This window comes from Hypanus sabinus, chromosome 2, assembly GCF_030144855.1.
Source record: "Hypanus sabinus isolate sHypSab1 chromosome 2, sHypSab1.hap1, whole genome shotgun sequence".
NCBI lineage: Eukaryota > Metazoa > Chordata > Chondrichthyes > Myliobatiformes > Dasyatidae > Hypanus > Hypanus sabinus.
The window spans coordinates 136,771,164-136,795,472 of NC_082707.1; the positions used below are offsets into that span (position 1 = coordinate 136,771,164).

A 24,309-nucleotide genomic window follows, 5' to 3' on the forward strand; every position below is an offset into this window, starting at 1 on the left:
GAATTACTGAGGTGTTATGATGGTGGAATTCCTTACGAACATATCTAATTGGAGTAGATCACTAGATGAATGTGACAAATTCATATTTTTAGAAAGCTTCTAACATGAAACTAATCAACATTGGAATATTCTTGGAACTGGGGGCGATAAATAAATAACAACACACACAAAATGCTAGAGGAACACAGCAGGCTGGGCAGCATCTATAGGAAGAAGCGCTGTCGACATTTCAGGCCGATACCTAAAGAAGGGTCCTGATGAAGGGTCTCGGCCCGAAACGCTGATAGCGCTTCTCCCTATAGATGCTGCCAGGCCTGCTGTGTTCTACCAGCATCTTGTGTGTGTTGTTTGAATTTCCAGCATCTGCAGATTTCCTAGTGTTTGCGCGATAAATAAATATGTGGGTTGTGGTGTTGGTTAATTTTTTTTAAATACATAAATAAATAGTTTCACAATTGGAAGGCTATAAACAATGGATTCAGTACCTAGTCCTCAGTTATACCAATGCAGGACATATGAAATGTTCTCTCTTTGCTGATGAAGTAAAACCATGAGTATTGCTGAGGTTCCAAAGGTGCTTTACATATATTTAGACAAGCTAAATGACAGCATGGCAGATGGAGTGCAATGAGGGAAGAAGTGAGGTTATCTGGATGGGAAGAAAATCACAGCAATTACAATTACTTTTGAAAAGTGTGTGTGTTCTTTTATACAAGTCATTGAAGGGCAACATGCATGTATAGTAGATAATTTAAAAGGCAAATCATAAGGGTCTTTATTATGAAAGAATTTGAGAGCATATGTCTTATTAATATGAGGCTTTGGTGAGGCCCACTAGGAGTACAATGTACAATATTGGTCTTTTGTTCAAGGATGTACTTGCATTCTAAATGGAATGCTGTGAAGAACCACCCCATTGGTCAATAGGGTGATAGGTCTGTCACAAAAGGAAAAATTGGCCAAGCCTCTCCTTTAGTGTATAGAAGAGAGAGAGAGATGACTTTGCTGACAAAATTCTTCAAGGTCTCAACAAGGTGGATGCAGGGAGGATGATTCCCCTGGCATTGGTGTCTATAACTAGAGGTAACAAGTTTTTTAGGACTGAAATAAGAAGAAATATCTTCACTGAGAGTGTGAAAATACAGAGTTATGGAGGCTCTATCACTGGTTCTATTCAAAATGAGACTAATATGTATTAAAATAATTAACTGATATGGAGATAATGATAGAAAATGTTTGAAAATAGATTGACCATGATCATGTTGATGGACCAAGAGCTCTGTTCCTGTTCCCTTTCCTGGTGTTCTTATTTTAGGGAGGCTGGGTAGTCTCTTATGCAGTGGTGTGCAACATACTTTGGGTGAGGGCAGAATGACAATTCAGATGCCTATGGAGGTTTCCTTACTTTTTGGCCAGATACTGATAGCTGTAGACATGTACATGAAGACAGTAACAGCAAGTAATTGCATTTATTCAGTACCTTTTAATATTATAAAACATCGCAGGCCATTTCACAGGATTATCTTCAGACAAAGCTTGACTCTGAGCGAAAGAGTGAAAAAAAGGATAGCAAATGGTCAAGGTGATGCTTTTAAGGGTGAAGAGGTAGGGAGAAAGAGACAAAGGCTAAAAGTGAAAGTGGTAGAGCTGAAAGTTTAGCAGTTTAAGGCATAAGAGGAAGTGAAGGGCAAATGCAGATTTGAGCATCACAGAGTTCTTGGAAGAAGATTCGAGGATAGGGATGGTTCTTGAGGAATTGTAGCACAAGTTCAAGTTTGTTAACACAAGTCCAGATGCCCGGGGTATGAATGCCATGAAAATTAGCTTTTTGCTTCAGCAGCATGGTATGTTACAAATTAAATAAACATAGTATAAATGTTGTAACCTTAAATTAACCCACATTGTGCAAACTTACACAATACAATAAACAAAAAAAAAGAATCTCTGGAGACAATCTGTCAAACAACATATTTTATAAACCTACTGATTCCCCTAGTTACCAAGACTATACCTCTTTGAACCCTAAATCCTGTAAAAATGCTCTTCCTTTTTCTTATTTTCTTTGCCTCCATATATCTGCTCTCAGGATGTGGCTTTCCACTCCAGGACATCAGAGATGTCCTCCTTCTTTAAAGAATGGTGTTTCACTCCCTCCACCACTGATGCTGCTTTCACCTGCATCTCCTTTAATTCCCGTAAATGTGCACTCACCCCATCTTCCCTCCATCACAATAGTGATAGAGTCTCTCTTGTCTTTACCTACCACCCCTTCATCCAACACATCTTCCACAACTTCTGCCAACTCCAAAGGGACCCCACCACTAAACATATCTTTACCTCCTCCACCTCCCCCCCACCATCGCTTTCTGCATGGATCTGCAATTCCCTTGTCCATTCATCCCTCCCCATTAATCTCCCTCTGGGCACTTACCCATGCAAACGGCTTAAGTGTTATACCTGCCTATGCAATTCCTCCCTCACTTCCATTGAGGGCACAGTACAGTTCTTCCAGGTGTTGCAATACTTCACCTGCAAGTCTGCTGGGGTCATCTATCATGTCCAGTGCTCCCAAAGAAGCCTCCTGTACATTGGTGAGACCCGTTGTAAATTGGGGGACCGCTTCTTTGTGCACCTCCGAACAATTCACCACAAGCAGGGTTTCCCGGTGGCCAAACCTTTTTATTTCCCATTTCCATTCCCATTCCCATTCCGACATGCCAATCCATGGCCTCCTCATGTGAGAAGATGGGGCCATGCTCAGGGTGGAGGAGCAACACCTTATATTACCTCCAGCCTGATGGGATAAATATTGATATCTCCTTCCGGTGAACAAAGTTCTCCCCCTTCTTCCTCTATTCCCCACTCTGACCTTTTATTTCTTCTCACCTGCCTTTTACTTCCCCCTGGACCCCTCCACTTTCCCTTTCTCCAATTGTCCCCTCTGTCCTATCAGATTCGTCCTTCTCCAGCCCTTCACCTTTCCCACCAACCTGCCTTCACCTCATCTTCCAGCTAACCTCTCTCCCCTCCCCTCCATCTTTTAATTCAGGCATCTCCCCCTTTCCCTTTCAGTTTTGAGGAAGGGTTTTGGCCTGAAACATTGACAGTTTACTCTTTTCCATAGATGCTGCCTGATCTGCTGAGTTCCTCCAGCATTTTGTATATGTTATTTTGGTAAAAGTATATGCAGTGTTGGTAATGATATTCACAAAGTAATAGTCAGCAATGTAAAAATTACCATTTTTGGCTTCAGAAACCATAATCACATAGCTTAACTACATACAAATTGTTAAAAACTGCATTTTACATTAATAACACCCCATTAATTAAGTACTACACCTGCTCATTCACTTTCTTCAGTTCCATTTAGGACCCTAAACAGTCCATCCAGGTGTGGCAACACTTCACCTGCAGATCTGTTGGGTTTGTTTGCTGTATTCAGTGCTCCCAATGCTGCTTTCTCTACATTTGTGAGAACTGTCATAGACTGGGGGACCATTTTATTGAGCAACTCAGCGCCATCTGCAAAGAGTGAAATTTCCCCATGGTCAACCATTTCAATTCCTATCCCCTGCCCATTCAGACATATCAGTCCATAGCCTCCTCTTCTGCCATGATGAGGCCACTCTCAAGTTGGAGGAGCAACACCTAATTTTTCATCTAGGTAGCTCCAACCTGATGGCACGTACATTTATTTTCCAACTTCCAGTAATTGTTCCTTCACCCCATTCTCTCTTTTTCATTTCCCCATCGCTAACCTGTTACCTCTTCTCCTCACCTGGCTATCACCTCTGTCTGGTGCCCCTCCTCCTTCCCCTTCTGCCATGATAAACTCGACTCTCCTATCAGATTCCTTCTTCTCCAGCCCTTTGCCTTCTCCACCTATCACCTCCCATCTTCTTGCTACATCCCTCATCCCCCACCCACCTGATTCACCTAAATCCTTTTCACTTGGTCTCCTTCACTTCCCCCCACCTTCCTCCTTCATACCCAGCCCTGATGAAGGGTCTTGGGCTAAAACATTGACTGTTTATTCAATTCCCTAGATTCTGCTTGACTTGCTGGGTTCGTCCAGCATTTTGTGTTTATTAATAAAGACTCAGGTTTTAATTCTTTTGGCTATGGGTTTAATATTTCTTGGACTCCTGTTCAACATACCTTTAATAAGTTTGTGGGTTATAGAATAAATATTGTAACCTTGATAAATGGTTGTGTTTTGAAAACTTAGACTTTCCTTTGGTGATTTATGTATTTTCAGCATGTGAGAAAGAAACAGTCCTTGTATGCCAACATTCATCAGAGCAAGAACTCCAGCCTTTCAAAGAAAAAATGGAAGCATTTATTCAAAATGGCAAGTATACTTCTACACAACTTATGTAGCAAAATATAAATCAAATTTCCATATCCAGTGTGACATTTTGGACCTGAAATTTTGATGTTAGAATACCCTCACTGGTTTCTACAATTGTTATAGATTTTTGCCTGGATTTTGTTGGAGTTTTTTTTTATTTCTGGCAGTTCCACATGGAACTGCTCACATTTACCCAAACAAATGCTTGCAACTTTCAGGACCCACCTACGAATTCAGAAGTTCTGAGCACTGCCAGCAATACCCCAGCTGTGCCTCACTGCTGTCCAACAGTGAAGCACAAGTTGGCAGATGTTCGCCAGCACTTGTACTGGGGAATCTATTCTCAGATTCTGCACCAGTCAAATGAGGTTTGCATGGCCACAAGGAAGATTTTCTTTTTAAAAAAAGGTAGGTTATATTTCTTCAGTTATTTGTGTTTGCTTTAATGTTTTAATTATGTAAAAAAGTGTTCTTGGGTTCTTAATTTTAAGATTTCAGATCTACTTGTGTATTTCATTTTTAATGTTTTTAAATTTTTCCGAATGTCAGGAACATTCAGAAGCATTGAAAAAATATGAAGCATTGATAGGTTGCAAAATTAGTTTTATTTTTCATCATTTGATTCCAAAAGAATTTACTGAGCAGGTCTAGATCACCCAGGCTGATTATATCAAAAGGCATACCACATAGGACTTCAGCATTTGACACCTGGATGGTCTCAACCAGCAAGATCAACTACCAGATCTGGATGTGGTAACAACAGGCCTTGAAGCCTGGTACAGATCCCTGAAATTTCCTGCCCTGAGATGTAACTATATTTGGGAGTACTTTGAGCAGATGGCTTGCAGCAAAATTAAGGGAGTTTAAAGGTGTGCAGTAAATGCCGACCTTGCCAGTAACAGCTTTTTCCAGTACATATGTTAACAAAGGTAACATTTAAAGTTATGAACATAATTAAAATATAACATTGTTTCATATGAACAATCAGTCAGAAGAACAGATGATGAATCCAAATCCAAAAATCACAAGGTGATTTTTAGTTTTATTTTTCAATTCAGCTTTAGAACCAATGTTGTGTTTATGTCCTTGGAGAAAATTCACATAAGTATGTGGGGCCCCCATAATATTTAAATCTGCTCCTACCCTGCTGTAAGTAGCTCACCAGTGAAACTCCTCCAAAGTACAAGTAAAAGAAACTCTACTTCCCAGGAAGCATTCTCTTGAGTAAATAGAGAGGTATGGTCACCTGCTGCCTTGAGCTCTTTTGCTTATCAGCCCTGGGGCATTTACAATAGACTTAAATTATACTTAACTTTGTACCAGCAGTTGCAGAAATGCTGGACCATCCTGCCATTGTCCACCTGAAACATACAAGTGGTAACAGACAACATGTAAATAATGCCTGACTGCAGGATCTGTGATTAAGACCCTACACTGGATTGCTAGCCATTCCTGATGTCTTCCCTCCATGACATTATATGTAACTGAAGTTCCATATCATTGGCAGCTTTTATCGGTGGGGAGGGAGGGGGTGAGTTTCATTGGCAAGGCCAGCATTTATTTCTCATTATTAATTGGCCTTGAGATAGTGCTGATGAGCTGCCTTTCTGAAATGGTCTGATAACTGTCCTTCTGGTGAGGGTACAATGAAGAAATGGTAATATATTTGGTAATTAAGATGACAAGTGTCTCACAGGTGGTGCCTGATGATCAAGTGTGGATTTGGGAGGTGCGATCCAGCTAATCGTGATGAGTGAGCACACTGTATTTTGTAAATGGTATGCACTGTGGCCTTAGCGCACCAGTGGAAGAGAGAATAAATATTTAACATGGTGAATGAGGTACCAATCAAATATGACCTGAATGTTGTTGAGTTTATTAAATGTCATCTGAGCTGCTCTCATCCAGCTAAGCGAAGAGCATTCCATCTTGCTGTTGACTTCGGTCTCTGTGCATAGGTGCCACTTGGCAAGTCCACTCACTTTCCACCACTTTATGGATGATTGACAACATACTTAAAATGTTTAGTAGCTGGATGGCATTTCTGATCACTCTTGAGGATATAACATAGCTTTATTGTTAGCTGGATGCCATCTTGTAGATGTAGTGGAATTGTTTATTCAGAGGCACTAATTCTGGAGTGCACTACAAACAGGATAATATTGTCTGATTCCATGGCCTTTACTGGATCATATACTGTCCAGTGATATTAAACCTGATTCTGATTAATCACCTTGACAGTGAAATAATTCTGATTTCCTCAATTATGAAGTGCTGATAAAGCAATGACAAACTTAAAAAATATTTTTGAGACTCAGTATTAACTGTTATCATTGCAAATATAAATGGCGAAATGACAAAACCAAATCTAATGGCCATCACATCTCTTGGCCAAGGAGCTTCAGAAAGCTAATTCTAATGTATTTTCTCAGAGTACCAGTCACTGTTGTTTTGCTACATTCTTGGCTTGGGATCCTTCTGGTATTTAACTAATATAACTCTTTAAATCTGCTTGTTCAATATATTGATGTGTTGTAAATCTCATCAAAGCAAATAAACATAATTACTGTTAAAATCATATTCCCAAAACATCTCTACATAATATACATCCCATTAATCTACCAGGAATTCAATAGCTGAATGCTTGTCAATGAAATTAACTCAGCAGTGTAACTGCAACAGCCAATTGTGTTTTTAAACAAATCAACGGTAATAGAAATTTGTATTTAAATGCATATGTTAATAATAATGTTTGTGTATTCAGTTCCACTCCCTGTTGACTTTGTTGAAAACAACTTTCAGAAATGAAATACAAGCAGCATTTGCTACTGTATCACAGATTTTGTGCCTGCAACCATAAATAGGTACAATATCACATACTGTAGATGTTTTGCAAGATAATATATAAATGATATGTATTTAATTTATTCAGTTAATTTTAAGCAGGTCTTTAAACTTCAGTGAGATCTAATTCACATGAAAAAGATCAGTGAATTACAAGGCATGCTAATACAACTATTATTTTCTCTACAGACCACCAATCAACATTAGAAAGACAGAAAGATTATAAGTTAATTTTTAATATTTGCAGTGTGAGTGATGAGTGCACAATTATGTAATCTTTTCTGAGATATATATTGAAAGATCATAGAAACAAAGGATGGAGGAAATTCAGGTTAACATGCATTAAACCATAAGACAGTAAGATATAGGAGCAGAATTAGAACATTTGGCCCATCAAGTCTTCTCTGCCATCCATCATGACTGGTACATTTCCCTCTCAGCCCCAATCTCCTGCCTTCTCCCCATATCCCTTCAGACTCTGACTAATCAAGAATCTGTCAGCCTCTGCCTTAAATATACCCAATGACTTGTCTTCCTCAGCTGCCTGTAACAATAAGTTCCACAGACTCAACATGCTCTGGCTAAAGCAATTCCCCCCATCTGTATTGTAAATGGACAACCCTCTATTCTGAGGCTGTGTCCTCTGGTCTTAGACTCCCCCACCATAGGAAACATCAGCTCCACATCAATTCTGTTGAGGTCTTTCAACATTAGATAGGTTCCAGTGAGATCTCCCCTCATTCTTCTTGAATTCCAGTAAGTACAGGACTTGAGCCATCAAATGCTCCTCATGATAAGCCTTTCAATGGTTCAATTTAATATCAGAGAATGTTTATAGTATACAAGCTAAAATCCTTACTCTCGACAGACATTCCACAAAACAGAAGAAAAACCCCAAAGAATAAGTGACAGAAAATGTTAGAAATACAAAGCTTCCCCTCCCCTCCCCACACACAAGCAGCAGCCAAGCATCAACCCTCCCTCCCCCCACTTACTTGCTTCTGCAGAAGCATTAACACCCACCAACCATCAGGCAAGCAATAGTAAAGTTCCCCAGAGACCATGATGTAGAGTCCATCAAAGAACGATTGTCCATCCCAACAGTTCAACATCTCAGACTCTGTCTCTCTCTCTCCCCATCTCTCTTTCTATATCTATCTAACTCTACCTCTGTCTCTAAGTCTGTCTCTGTCTCTGCGCCTCTATCTCTGTCTCTCTCTCAAACCGAAAATGTTTTTCATGAATCTCTTTTGAACCCTATCTGATGTCAGCACATCTTTTCTTCAATAAGGGCCCAAAACCGTTCACAATATTCCAAGTGAGGCCTCACCAGTGCCTTACAAAGCTATAGGATTACATCCTTGCTTTTATATTCTAATTCTCTCAAAATGAACTGTGTTTGCCTTCCTCACCATTGACTCAACATGCAATTTAACTTTTAGGGAATTCTGCATGAGGACTCCCGATTCCCTTTGCACCTGAAATTTTTGAATTTTCTCTCCATTTAGAAAATAGTATATGCTTTTATTTCTTCTACCAAAGTGCATGAAGATACAATTCCTGATACTGTATTCATTATGCCACTTCTTTGCCCATTCTCCTAATCTGTTTAAGACTTTCTGTAGCCTCTCTGCTTCCCTGATACCACCTACCTCTCCACCTATCTTTGTATCATCTGTAAACGTGGCAACAAAGCCATCAATTCCTTCATACAACTACTTGACATATAATGTAAAAATAAGTGGTCCCAACACAGACCCCTGTGGAACACTACTAGTCAGCAGCAGCCAACCAGAAAAATCTCCCTTTATTCCCACCCTTTTTCTCCTGTCAATCAGCCAATGCTCTATCCATGCTAGTATCTTTCCTGTAATTCCTGTTAACGTGTTAAGTAGTCTCATGTGTGGCATCTTGACTCTCCTTTGTCTATCCTGTTTGTTACTTCTTCAAAGAATTCCAACAGATTTATCAGGCAAGATTTTCCCTTAAGGAACCCATGCTAACTTTAGCCTATTTTATCATGAGCTCCAAGTATAGTGAAACCCCATCCTTAACAACTCCACCTCTTTAGCTTTTCTGTTGGTTTTGACTTCTCTTGTCAGCCATGGTTGTGTCATCTTGCCTTTAGAATACCTCTTCTTCTTTGGGACATAATTATCCTACACTTTACAAATTACAACCAGAAACTCCAGCCGTTGCTATTCTACCATCATCCCTGCTAGTGTTCTCTTCCAATCAATTTTGGCCAGGTTCTCTCTCATGCCTCTGTAATTCCCTTTACTCTACTGTAATACTGATTCATCTGACTTCAACGTCTCTGTCTGAATTGCAGAATGAATTCTATCATATTATGATCACTAGCTCCTAAGGGTTCTTTTACCTTAAGCTCTTTAATCAATTCATTGCACAACAGCCAATCCAGAATAGCTGATCCCCTAGTGGGCTGATGCACATGCTGTTCTAAAAAGCCATCTCTTAGGCATTCTACAAATTTCTCCTGTTGGGATTCAGCACTGACCTGACTTTCCCAAATGACCTGCATATTGAAATCCCCCATGACTATCATAACATTGCGCTTTTGATAATGCATTTTCTATCTCCCATTATAAATTGTAAACTACATCTCTACTACCATTTGGAGGTCTGTATTTAACTCACATCAGGATCTTTTTACCCATCAGCTTCTTCACTTGACCCACATTGATCCTATACTTTCCAGTCCTATGTCACCTCTTTTTAATGATTTGATTTCATTTTGTTTGCTAACAGAGCCACCCCACCCCCTCTGCGATCCTGTCCTTTATAAGTCCTGTATCCTTGGACTTTAAGGCCCCAGCTATAATCTTCTTTTGTGATTGATTCAGTGATGCCCACAACATCATACAGGGCAATCGGTAAGTGTACTACAAACTCATCTACCTTATTCAGTATACTGGTTGCATTCAAAGACAACACCTTCTGAATTCTTCTGAACACCTACTACAATTCCTCTGAACTATTGCTTAAGTTAAACTTGAAGCCCAAGTGCAACCTGTCTTCAAAGAAAATAAATAAAAAATATCAGATACCAAATTAAAAATCCAAGAAAATGGATCTGGAAATTTGATTAATCAAGGTCCATTCTTGTGAATATTTTCAAGCATAGAAGCCTTCCAAAACTGTCTACAGTTGCCAGAAAGATCCTGCCACTCTCCTATAAAATTGTTAAGATCCCATGAATTGATAGGGTTGCTTCATTCCAATTTACAGATTGATACTTTATTGATCCCAAAGGAAATTAGTGTCACAGTAGCATTACATGTGCACAGATATACAAATATTAGAAAAGTAAGAAAGAATAAAATATAAGTTACCTCTAACCGGAGAGGGTCATCACTTCGTCGGCTATAGGTTGACTCATATGGAGCCTAATAGCCAAGAGTAGGAATGACCTCATGTGGTAATATTTAGAGCAGCACAGTTGTCTTAGTCTACTACTAAAAATGCTCCTCTGTTCAGCCAGGATGGTATGCAGAGGGTGAGAAACATTGTCCTGAATTGCCAGGATTTTCCAGAGGGTCCTTGGTTCTAGCACAGCTTCCAGTGTGCCCAGTTTGATTCCTATAATGGAGCCAGCCTTTCTAATCAGTTTATTGAGCCTGCTGGCATCATCTGTGTTGATGCCATTGCCCCAGCACACCACTACATAGAAGATTGTACTGATGACAACAGACTGGTAGAACATGTGAAGGAGAGGCCTACATACTCCAAAGGACCTCAGTCTCTTCAGGAAGTAGAGGCAACTCTGGCCCTTCTTGTACACAGCCTTTGTGTTGGTGCTCCACTCAAGTCTGTCATCCAGGTACAACCCAGGTACTCACCACATCCTCACCATCACTAGTAACAGGGAGCAGTGCAAGCTTGGTCTTCCTAAAGTCCATCACCATCTCCTTTGCCTTACTGATCTTGAACAGCAGATGATTCAGCTTGCACCATCCAACAAATTTCTTCACTGGGGCCCTGTATTCGTCCTTTTGTCCTCCCTTTATGCACCCAACTATTGCTAAGCCATCAGAAAATTTTTGCCTATGACATGATTCAGTGTTGTATCTAAAGTCAGAGGTATACATGTTCAGCTGTGCAGGATTAACACAACAATTACTGGAATGTTAATTTGTAAAACAGTAGAAACATTCAAATTAACTATGCATATTAAATCACAAGATCATTTTAATGTGTTGCATACTACATGCATTGCAACACTAGCTTACAATACATAAACCTAGGTTCTTCCCATTGAAAATGTGCAGATGTTTCTCAGACTCCCTTTTTCAGTTTCATTTGACCCTGTTACACTTCAGTAAAAAGGACCATAATGCACCAATTTAACTCTTGACATGTTTGGCATGATAGTAATGAAAGAAAGAATGTATGTTGAACAGAAATATTACTAAAGATTTTTTGTTTCAAAAAATATCTTTTTACAATTATTGTGTTTAGACAAACTGTTAAACACAAAATAATCTGCTCCAGCTGGTGGGTCTACACTAGTTACCAGATCAAGAGGTATATGGAAAGTAATCATTATCCAGCTAAACATATAATTCACTAATATGGCATTTGTGTCTCTGTTGCTGAAATTTCAAATTGGTTTTCATTTACTGTACAGCATATTGTCTGGAGCAGCCTAATGTCTATGCTTTTTACTTTTATTCTATCTTTCAAAGTTCAGCTAAATGTTTTTTTGATAGAAGTCAGGTCCATAGATTCTCATGATCAGTGACCATCAGGTATTGCAACCACAGTCTTAGTATCTTGAGTGTTCGCGAGTATTTTGAGCAGCAGCAACACACAGAATAGCTCGGTGATGCTGCCAGTGAAGAAAAGCTGCTTCCAAAAGATACTAACCAGCAAGCCTGGGGCACTAACATGAAGAACAGCTGACAAAACTTAATAACCAGGATGTGCATTGGTACTATTAGATCACCCTCTGGAAATGCAAAAAATTGGCATTAGCTGTCTCAGTGGCTCAGTGTAGTATGAATGAATAGAACATAGAACCGTACAACACAGGAACAAGCCCTTTGGTTCACAATGACTGCACTGAAAATAGTGTTAAATTAACTAAATCTTTCCCTATCCCGCCATTCCTTGCACATTCATCTAAAGGCCTTTTAACCTGGCAGCTTGTTGAAAGTACTCTCTGTATATAAAAAAAACACTTGCTACTCATTTAAATTTTCTCTTCTCATCTTAAATTCATATCCTCCAGTATTTGGCATTTCTACCATGGGGGAGGTTTTCTGACAGTCTGCCCTATCAATACCTTTCATAATTTTATACACTCATATCAGGTTTCCCCTCAGCTTCTGATACTTCAGAGAAAACAACCCAAGTTTATCTAGCATCTCTTTATTGCAAATACCTACTAAGCCAGGCAGCATCTTAGTAAACCTTTTCTTCAAATCCTCCAATGATTAGGCCCAGAATTGCATACAATACTCCAAGTGCGGCCTACTGAAGTTTTATATAGCTGCAACGTGATTTTCTCACTCTTGTACTTAGTGCCCCGATCTATGAAGACAAATTTGCCATAATCCATCTTCCCCCCCCCCCCCACCCCTTGCATGGACTCTTTCAGTGAGATATGAACTGGGGTCACAGGAACTCTCAATGCTGTTAAGGGGCCTGCAATTAAATGTACAATTTCCCCTTGTATTTGACCTCCTAAAGTGTAGCACTTCACACTTCCTTGGATTAACTCCAGCTGCCATTTCTCCACCAGTTCTGTAACTGATCTATCCTATATCCTACCGTTTCCACTGATTGCCTCTACACTGTTCATAATTCCATTAATGGCAAATTTCAGGGGTCTTCCCGAGAATGCCAATCCAGAAAGGCATTTTGAAAACTGTGGAAGGGTAAAGCACATTAAGAAATTAAATGGGGAGAAATGGTTCAAAGATGGATTTTGTGAAAATCTATAAACATACAATGATTTCAGGATAGAACTCCAGAGAAACAACCCGAATGGAGTTGAAGTCTTTATTACAATGACAGGGCAAATAGAAGTGAATAAACAGAGTGTCAGAATTCAAGAGGAAGAGCATTCAGAAAAGATATTTGATGAAAGAAGCTTAAAAAGATTGGATGGAATAAAGTCAACGAGGATTTAAGAGAAGGATTTTAAATTTAACAAGCAAAGTAGGTAACTACTCCAGCTGAGATGTGCTGAATGACAAAGTGGGCAGTTGCTGATGGATAAGTTACATGGTTAAGGCATAGGATGAGATCAAATGACCAACAACATGAATAGTCAGATTGAATCTGAGAGAATGACCAGGCTGGGCAGTAGAATAGTATTGGCAGCACGGAGTTTAATGACAATGTTTTTTTCTTCACAGTTCCGAGCTGGAAGAAAATTAAGCTAATCCAGAATCTGACTCTCTAAATATTTGCCTCAGCTTTATATGTGAGATGAGCTAACATTCATTTTACTTAGTAACATGAAGATGGGACAGAGTGGGGGGATGTTGCACACAGGCAGGAAAGTCATAAGTTTTATATAGCTGCAACATTACGTCCATGCTCTTACACTCAGTATCCTGATCAATGACAAACATGACATAAAGCTAAACACAGGAACTTCTGCAGATGCCAGAACACTTGAGCAACACACACAAAATGCTTGAGGGACTCGGCAAGTCAGACAGCATTTATGGAGAGGAATAAACAATTGAAGTTTTGGACAGAGCGTTTCATCAGGTCTGGAAAGGAAGGAGGCAGAAACCAGAATTAGAAGGAGGGGAAGGAGTGCAAGCAGGGTAGGTGAAGCCAGGTGAGGGGGAAGGAAGGTAGATGGGGTGGGGGGGGAATGAAGTAAAAAGCCAGGATGTGATAGGAGGAAGAGGTAAAGGAATCCGATGGGAGTGGACCTGAGCAAGGTAATGGGCAGGTGAGGAGAAGGGCCGTGCTGAGAGGGGGGCCAGAATGGGGAATGGAAAAATAGAGAAGGGGGAGTGGGGAGAGATTACCAGAAGTATGAGAAATCAGTGTTCATGCCATCAGATTGCACAGTCAAAATATGAGGTGTTGCTCCTCCAGCCAGAGTGTGGCCTCATCGCAGCAGTAGGGGAGGCTACAGTCTGACATACGAGAACGGGAATGGGAATTTGAATTAGAATAGGTGACCACTGGAAAAACCCATCTTTTGTGACAAACAGAGCAAAGGTACTCGACGAAACATTCCTCCAACTGGATATTACTAATGTAGAGTTGGCTGTACCAGGAGCACCGGATCTAGTAAATGACCCTGATGGACTCATGGCTAAGATATTGCCTCACCTGAAGGAGTTGCTTGGGGCCCTGAATTGCGGTGAGGGAGGAGATGCAAGAGCAGGAGTAGCACTGTCAGGCTTGCAGGGATAAGTACCAGGAGGAAGTTCAATAGTGAAGGACAAATATAGAGAGCAATTCCTAAGGAAAGCAGTGAGTGGGGGGAGGGAAAGATCCCGTTGTGGATATTGGAAGTTACAGTTGCTGAAAACATGGATTCATGGGGTGGTAGGAAACAGCAAAGCGAACCTTATCTCTATTGTGGTGAGAGGATGAATTGAGGGCAGATAAGTGGGAAATGGGAGAAATCCAGGTGAGGAAGAGAAACCCCTTCTTTGAAAAAGGAAGGGTTTTCCGTTCCCGTCCCTCCACTGCATCTTTTCTCAGGATAAGGCTTTCCTTCCTGGAACGCCAGTGCTGTGGTGTTCCATTATTTATGCAAACAATTTGGATGAGAAAGTACAAGGCAAGTTTGCAGTTGACTCTAAAATGCATGTATCATAGTGATAGCTTATTAAAAATTTCAGAGAGATCTTGATCAGTTAGGTAAGCGGACCAAAATTTGGCAAATGACTTACACTTTGGATAAGTGTAAAGTTTTGCATTTTGGGAAGTCAGATTTGGGTAGAACATGTATAGTGAATAGTTAGTATTATGTAACAAAGAGAGCCAGAGTACATGTGCATACGTTGGTTCGCTGAAAGCAGTGGCACAAGAAGACTAGCTGGTAACGAAGGTGATTGACACTGCCCTTATTCCATCAGGACACATTACTTATAAGAGTCAATGTTATGTTGCAGTTATACAAGACATGGATGAAAAGCATCTTGGAGTATTGTTATGGGAAAAACATAATTAAACTGGAAAGAGTGCTGAGAAGATTTAGAAGGGTGCTGCCAGGACTCAAGGGCTTGAGCTACAGGGAGTGGTTGGGCAGTCTGTGATGCTGCTATAAATTAGTTTTTCATTTCACCTGTGCACACATGTTGATAAAAGAATAACCTCAAATTGGACTTTGAATTTATTCCTTGGAACATTGGAGATTGGAGGGTGACATTATGGAGGTGTATAAAATCTCATAAGAGCTATAAATAGGCTGAATGCACACAGTCTGTTTTTCCCCGGTGAAGGGCAACTAAAAACTAGAGGGCACAGGTTTAAGATGAGAGGTGAATGATTTAAAAAGAACCTGAGAGGTAGCTTCTTTACACAGAGACTGGTGCATATGGAGTGATCTGTCAAAGGATGTGATTGAGGCAGGTACAATAATAACACTTAGAAGCCATTTGGATAACTACAGAGATAGGAATGATTTAGAGGGATATGGACTAGCTTGGTTGGCACCATGGTCAGCACGAATAAGTCTGTCTGAAGGGCTTGTTTCCATGCTGTATTATCCTGTGACTCCGTGAGTAAACTATGGAAACCTTTCTATACTTCAGTGAAATCCAAGCATAATTAAAGTTGCATTATGGTACTATGAACAAGTGCAGATTATAATGCATAGTATTCCACTAGAGGCTCACTTTCTGTTGGCTGCTCCAATTATAGTATTTTTTATTGTTGTACTTTGTAAAACTTTAATGAGCAATTTGATCCATTAATAAACTCAGGAATAACTTTATTTAGCCAATTATAACTTGCACATGCTATGGCTGATGTTTATTTAATCAGTGAGAGTCATTTGTTATCTTGTACACTAAGGAATCTGGTTTTACTTAGTGCTAACGCCTATGTGGAAACAAAGACCACTTCATGCTCTTCATGTTGTGTATATTTTTATGTCAACCTATATACTTTGAATTCAATCCAGAAATTGAAATTACAGTATTAAAGTTGAAGGTTTGGCTTGACTTTGTCCAGCCTGAATTTCATCCTTTGTGTGTACTGCTAACATCTATGTTTCTTTTGGTGTTTTTTTTCCCTAATTTTTCATTTCAATCTATGAATCAACTTTTCCCTGAATTTAAAAAAAATATTCTTAATCTTGTTGTTAATTGAAGTCCAATAAGTGTTGCAAATCTAAGCTGATTCCTTTCAAGAGAATGAAATGTGGCAATCTGTACTTAAAGAAAATTTCATGTTTATTACCGGTGGAGAGCAACAGAACGTCAAGGTATAGTAATTTATCCTCTGTTAGATATGCTAAGTGCTCACTTACCCATACGTTGAGATGTTCTTACAACCAACCAATGATCTCACTTTAAGGACCATTTATTTAATACCATTTATTTATATTCGCATTTGCACAGTTTGTTGTCTTATGCACTCTAGTTGATCTTTCATTGATTCTATTATAGTTAATATTCTATAGATTTGCTGAGTATGCCCTCAGGCAAATAAATCTCAGGGTTGTATGTGTTGACGTGTATGTACTTTGATAATAAAAATTTACTTTGAATTTTGAACTTACATAATTGCTTAAGTTTCCACATTTTGATTCCATTATGAAGTTAGAACTTAATATAAGAATCAGAAAATAATTCACAATTCCAACTACATCATGCATTAAACACATCTGACTTATCATGAATAATTACCATCCCTCTCCCCTATGTTAGATATATATTTAATCTAATGATTTGGCCTCTCTTCTGTAATTTTCACAATTCTTTGTTCGTGATTGATTATACTTAGTTCAAAACTTATTTTGGCCAGTTTGGCTCGGGAATCACTGTTTTGTACAATTATGGTATCTAAACATCTGTTGCCACTGTACAGTTTAATAATTCCTGCATAATCTTAAATCAGTCCATCAGGAATACGGCAGGCTTAAAATGTGAAACTCATACATCTTTTTATAGCATTTTTTTCAAAATGCGTCAATCACTGGGTTTCTGGGATTGCAAAAATTAATGATCTGCTAATGTTTTTAATTTTAACTGCAAGCTGATTAGTTTCTGCTTTATATGTGTAAGTAAGCATTTTTAGTAAACTGCATTTTGTTTTGATTGTTGACATCCAAACTTGCTTTATGTAGTATTTTGCTGTAGCTTTCTCTTTTGCAATCAGTGAACTGACCAGAACTTCAACTAATTTCAGTAAGCATAGCATTGAACGTTATGCTTACTGGAATAAGATATGTTTGAGTGGCATGCACAGCTAGCACTGTTGTTTAGCAACTGGCTCTAAAATAACTTTTTGTAAATGGGTTATTATTCTCTCTAATAATTATTTTCATATTCCATGCTTTCTAAAACTGAATTATTTTTATACTTTATAATTAAAAAAATCAGTCACCTTAATCTCACATGTATATCCCAATATTTCTATTAGCCTCTCACATAAAGTTTAGATCTTTCCATCTATTGGTTTACTGTCTTGAAAATTTTTTGTGTGATTGGCCGCTCAATTTGCTTAATGCTATTACTGTTTGATGCCCCAGATTCTGTATGGTAGCCCCTGATGACCAGGAGGAGAAAACTACATTACAATAATTTCTAGATTGTTGAGGATAATTTTCTTTGGGTTAATGTAAAGCACTGTCATCTAGTTGCAGAATCTGGGCCTTTATTATTTGAAAAAATATACTCTATAAAATTTACAGATATGCTGTACAGTGCATTCATATTTCAGCGTTCTCATTACATGCCATATCATTTCATTTACTTCAGCATGACTTTTGCACCTTTATATACATTTCACTTTATGTGAGTTCCAAATCCTCAATACGCAATGACAATAATTCCTTAAGCAGTGGCCTTTCCCTTTAACGTACCAAGTTTCAGTATGTCCTTCACTATAGAGTTCCACATTTGATAGTGGACGGCTCATTCACTCTGGAAGACCAGCAAATTTCAAGCAGATTAAAGGTGATTTCATTGAAGTGACCAATTTCCATCTACATTTAGTATTTTTATCAGAGTGCTATGTTATGCAGTTTTCAGAATGAATCCCAAAAAAGTCTTAAGGTCATAGAGTCATAGAAAATTATCACATAAAAACAGACCCTTCAGTGCATCTAGTCCATGCCAAACCATTTAGACTGCCTCATCCCATTGACCTGCACCCGAACCACAGCTCTCCATGCTCCTCCCATCCATGTACCTATCCAAACTTCTCTTAAACATTGAAATTGAGCTTGTTTGCACCACTTGCACTGCAATTCATTACCGTCTCTGATCAGTAGTACAACTTACCCACCTCTTTTATCTTCCTCTCTCTCTCTTATAACACTTTGAAACCCTGGAACATTAAGCATCCATTCCTGTTCCTCTCTCAACAAAGTCTCTGTAATGGCCACACATCATAGTTCCGTGGACTGATACATGCTCTACATTCATCACTTTTACCCATAATATTCCTTGCTTTAAAATACGCACACTTCAAACTATCCATCCCAATGTTTCTATAACTTTGCTCCTGTGTGTTTTCACTGGCTCTGACATCTACTTTCCTCTCCATCCCTCCACTTTCTGACCTGGTGCTTTAATTCCCAGTCTCTGTCAAAGTAGTTCAAACCAACCCACCTGCAAACCTTCTTGCCAGGATTTTGATTCCCCTCCAGCTAAGGTGCAAATTGTCCCCCTTGTACAGATCATCTCTGCCCTAGAAAAGGTTTGAATTAACCAAGAACCTGAAATACTGCCCTCAGCACCAATTCCTCAGCCACTCATTCATCTGTACATCTATTCCTGCCCTGACTAGCAAGTGTCACTGGGAGAAATCCAGAAATTTCTACCTTAGAGGTCCTGTTCTTCAGCCCCTTTTCCTAACTCCCTATACTCATTACACAGGACATTTTCCCCCTCTTTACTTATACCATTGGTATCAATGTGCACCACAACCTCCCGTTGCTCACCCTCCATCTTGAGAATCTTCTGCCGCCTCTTGGAGACATCCTGGACCCTAGCAACTGGGAGCAACACAGCATCCTAATGTCTCTTTCACAGCCACAGACTCTCCTGCCCATCCCTTAACTATTGATTCTCCTATCACAAACATTATGCCAGTGTTGTTATTGTTACATATTTCTGGGCAAGTGCTTTATATTGGCTTAGTATTTGCAGTTTTCATTTTAATTGGTACTACAAGCCCATTGTCTAGTGGAACCAGCAAGAAGAAACAGCTCATCATCTTAACCTCAACACCAATGTCTTGCACAGTTACAGTGAGAGTGTGTGTGTTTGCACACACGTGCATATGCTGTGAGAGAGAATAAGTCCTACCCATTTTTAAAAAAAGTATAAAAAAAAGAAACAGACAGCTGATTAATCATTGTCTCTGAGCTTAGCTGTAATTTTCAGAGTTGGTGATGGAGATTTATAATAACATAGTGCTTCCACTTTGAACTCCAGGTTATCCTCAAAAATAGTGTACCTCAAGCTTTACTATTACTATGCCTTTGAAATTGGACATTTTTATTCCCTGAACTGCATAGCTCCACACATATTGAACAAACATGCTGAATTTTGGGTTTGCATTGACTAAGGTAATTACCACTCACTAACTGAATTTACCAGTGGATTTGATTCACAACAAAAGCCAGACATCTGAATTCCATCTGCAAATTTGTGTGGGTTTTTAAAAAATTACCATGTTGATCAAGGCAAGATCTCATAGATTGGTGTCATGGAAACTCATGACTAAAGAACCATGAAGTAAACAGCTGACAAATAAAAGCAAATGCCCAAAATAAAGATTTGTATTGAAAAGGAAATAAGTGCAATTTATGTATATTTTAAGCTAAAACAAGCTTTAATTGCTATCGTCTCTGATCTCTTGTTACTTCATTATTGTGTAATACTCTGACACTTGTTGATGCAAATTATTATTACTCGACATTGCCAAGAAATCTGAAAATGGAACGCCAGCACAGTGCTCAGAAAGATCTCTCTGCTTCAGCACTTTAAAACTAACCAAGCAGTGTTCTAAATTTGCAGTTTGGATCAGTAAGCAAAAATAAACAATGCTTAATTGACTGCTTCATTTTTTTTTAATTTTACCTGTGTTTATGCCTGTGGTTTCCCATTGCCAAACTCCCATGATTAGTGGTAAGATTAAAATTGGAAGTATTTAGATACCATGCAGAGTGGAAGCTGCAAAGGGAAATGGTCACAATCCTGCAGATACAAATTCACATTAAACGATTATTTTAGGTTATTTCTGTTACCACTTTTACCTGATATGGTATAATTTCACTTTGTTATTTGCTCATCCATTCAGAAGAGGAATGGTGCTGGAGAAATTTTGTCAAGCTGCACAAGATAGGACACACAAGAAGAATGTAAATACATTTATTTATTGTTCTGTAACAATATGAGCACAGTTGGAAGTCTCAGCCAAGATAAAATAATAGATAATGGAGAGTAATTCTGCAGACAATGTTGACAATCAAGTTTTTCTGTCTATTTCAGAACTAGCTTGGTATTCAAGTAATCAATAAATAATTATTAACTAATATTCTTTCTGATAGAGATTAATAAGCAATTGGCTGATAATCATCAATAAGTTTTAAATGTAGATAGTGTACCTCCATAAGTATTTTATTATGTCTTTATGTCTTTGGAGTATTGCGTACAGTTTTGGTCACCAAATTATAGGAAACATATCAACAAAATAGAGAGAGTACAGAGAAGATTTACTAGAATGTTACCTGGGTTTCAGCACCTAAGTTACAGGGAAAGGCTGAACAAGTTAGGTCTTCATTCTTTGGAGTGTAGAAGGTTGAGGGGGGACTTGATAGAGGTATTTAAAATAATGAGGGGGATAGATCGAGTTGACGTGGATAGGCTTTTTCCATTGAGAGTAGGGGAGATTCAAACAAGAGGACTTGAGCTGAGAGTTAGGGGGCAAAAGTTTAAGGGTAACATGAGGGGGAACTTCTTTACTCAGAGAGTGGTAGCTGTGTGGAATGAGCTTCCAGTAGAAGCGGTAGAGGCAGGTTCGGTATTGTCATTTAAAGTAAAATTGGATAGGTATATGGACAGGAAAGGAATGGAGGGTTATGGGCTGAGTGCGGGCCAGTGGGACTAGGTGAGTGTAAGCGTTGGCACGGACTAGAAGGGCCGAGATGGCCTGTTTCCATGCTGTAATTGTTATATGGTATATATAGTTATATGGTTTATTACTCATAATGGTCAAATAATGTTTCAGAAATGTTTAACCTTGATTTAATTTATTCAGATGATTTAGCAAAAATTGAGGTATTATCTTAAATAGGACTATCCACAGAAACACTTAACTACATAAATCAATGTTACACAGACTTTTATCAATGATTTTGTATGGGTTATTAAAGAGTGGGGCGGTCTGTTATCCCACCCAAAAGCTGGAAAAAAATCAGAAGGTAGGCTATTCACCCCAGGCTTTATAGTATAATTCCAGACTCCATTGTCAAACTCCTTTGGAGAAAGAAATAGCATAAGCACTTCAGACCAATGACCCTTCAGTAGAAGTTTCAGCAGACTTCAGGATGATATGGTAGCATAATTATTAACTTTTTGGACTAGAAGTATGGATGAAACTGAGACATGAAACAAAATCCAACCAGGACCATTAAATTATAGGAATTCAATCAACTAGGTAAATTCTGAAATTAAAAATTCTGTCAGCACTCCATTGAATTTCTTTTCCCCATCACTCAGGATCAGGGTTGTAACTTCTGTTTGAAATTTAACTGGTCTTAGGCACAAATATGGGAATTGTTTTAAAAAACCTTTTAGTTTTTTTTTACCATTGTAAGCAACTCAAAAGAGCAGGTTGCTTTCATGCCTTTTGTGTAACCATCACTGACATCCACTGACTTGTTTCCATTTGTTCTTTGATCATTTTGAATTCTTAAATTTGACTTATTGTACTGTCAAGTTGTGTGCTGCTCTCACCTTGCATAAGATCTTTTAAATTTCTTCCTTTTCATACTTGTTCTCTACTTTTCTTTCACTCGCTGCCTGCAAGCTTCCTTATATCATTGATGACATTTGTTGCTGTCATAATCCTTGGTATGCATTCAACCAAATAAGCTCTGAGTGTTGCTGAAGTCTTAGTGATCCTCTCTGTGGTGTTATCATGTGTAATGACGTGTGAGAACATGATTGGAAAGAGTTCTGAGCATACGCAGAAATAACAGAATGATCTGGAACATGGCTTGGTAAAAACGTGGTTTGGTTCTGCTGCTGTAAATAAAAGTTCTATTTCTTCCAGAATATGATTCTTTATTTTTAACCCACAGTAAGTTATAAGAACACAATGCTGTCACAGGTGCAAGTGAGTCAAACACAACTGTTACCAATGCTTCACCCAAGTCAAATATGCAATTAAATATGCAGGATAGTTCTTCAACATGAGCTGCCTGCCTTACAAGAACACAGTAGAGCACTGCCCTGACCTCACAGAGAGGAAAAGAAAAGTTGATTTTGTTTCTTTGCTTCCCGAGGAAACTAAGCTCGTGTAGAAGATAATTGAACCTCCTTGAATTTTTGTCTATTGCTAATAAATCCTTTTACAGGTCTTGGAAGGCCTATCTTAGCACTTGACTATTATCAGTTAATGTAGGAGCTATAGAAGTCAATGAGGGTGCCATCCCATGAGGACATGGGTTGAAAACTTCCCAAGGATAATACACATTTCCATTGACTGGCAAAAGTTTCACTGAAGTCTGACCCCAGTCCCACTACTCTCTCATGAAATGAATAAAGGTGAAGAAAGCTCAGCTCATTTTCCATTTTCACGCTGAGGAGTTATTTACAGTTCATTGAGGCTGCTGTGCAGAAGTATGCAATCAAAGATGAAGTGCAGCCTGTTTGCAACTCATGAGTTTTAATTCCATGCAACTTAGCCATTACAGATACAAACTGAATATAATATTCAAAATCTTTTTGCTTCTTTCCACTTTAACCAATATATTTTGAAAGCATGTGCTGTCCAGTAAGGCTGCTTTAGCAATGTAGCTGTCATTTGGTTTCCAACTTGGCAGGATTTTGTTTGTAATGTGTGGCTCCTGCCTGGCTGGGATTATGAACTGTCATGTCTACTATGGAGCTTGATGCATTCCTGCCTGTACCCAGCTCACTCCCATGTTAAAGAATCAGATGATTTTAATGCAAAAACTGGAGAATTTTTGTTCTCTAATGCTGAAACAGTGCCACAAAAAAATTGAAGGCCCAACAGACCCTCTTAGCAGGTTTGCACTCCAGAGCCAATTCTCCAAAGACAAGACTAAGTGAGGCGCCACTATTCTGTGCAAATTAAATGGACTGCTAAGCTCAATAGATGCAGCAGGGATGCTTTAAAATCTGCCAGTCAGATTGGAAGGAATAGATTCTTTCACTTCTTTTCCCAGTACTGTTCTGAATTCATTTTTTTTAAGTAAGGAACCATCATTGTCTTGATACAGTTAAGACTTCCACAGCTATTTTACAAGCAAATCTTGCCCATTATTAGGCCATTGGGGAAACATTCAGCATGTCATTTGCTCAGCTGTTGGAAGAAATACTGAATCCAAATTTCAGGTAAATTACCCAAAGTTAGTTCTGATGGAATATTAATGGCATTTTAATATAATTTGTTTTGTTCTGGATTTCTAGCAACTGAATTTTGTTTCTCAATGGACTAAAAGCAGAACTAGTTCCTTCGGTATATGCAAACTTCTTGTTCGGGGACGTGGTACTTTATGTATCACTGATCTCGTAATAACTTGCTTTCCATTTTAATAAGATTCTGAGAACACATCTACAAGAACAGTGGCTGGTGTTCCAGCTGTATACTCAAGGAGGATGGAAAGGAGCTGCTGGACAACTTTAAATGTACAGGAGGTACAAACACTCCATCAGAGTACACAGGCTTTCTCACACTGATTGAGG

General features: G+C 38.8%; 1 protein-coding gene across 2 annotated transcripts in view; it reads left to right on the forward strand.

The window, feature by feature from the left end:
• Nucleotides 1-24,309, forward strand: part of fmn1 (formin 1) — a 279,413-nt gene that overhangs the window by 175,157 nt on the left and 79,947 nt on the right. For both annotated transcript variants that reach the window (XM_059955635.1, XM_059955642.1), the window contains one exon: nt 4,259-4,351. In XM_059955635.1, coding sequence (XP_059811618.1) covers nt 4,259-4,351 — 93 coding nt within the window. The remainder of the gene's footprint in view (nt 1-4,258; nt 4,352-24,309) is intronic.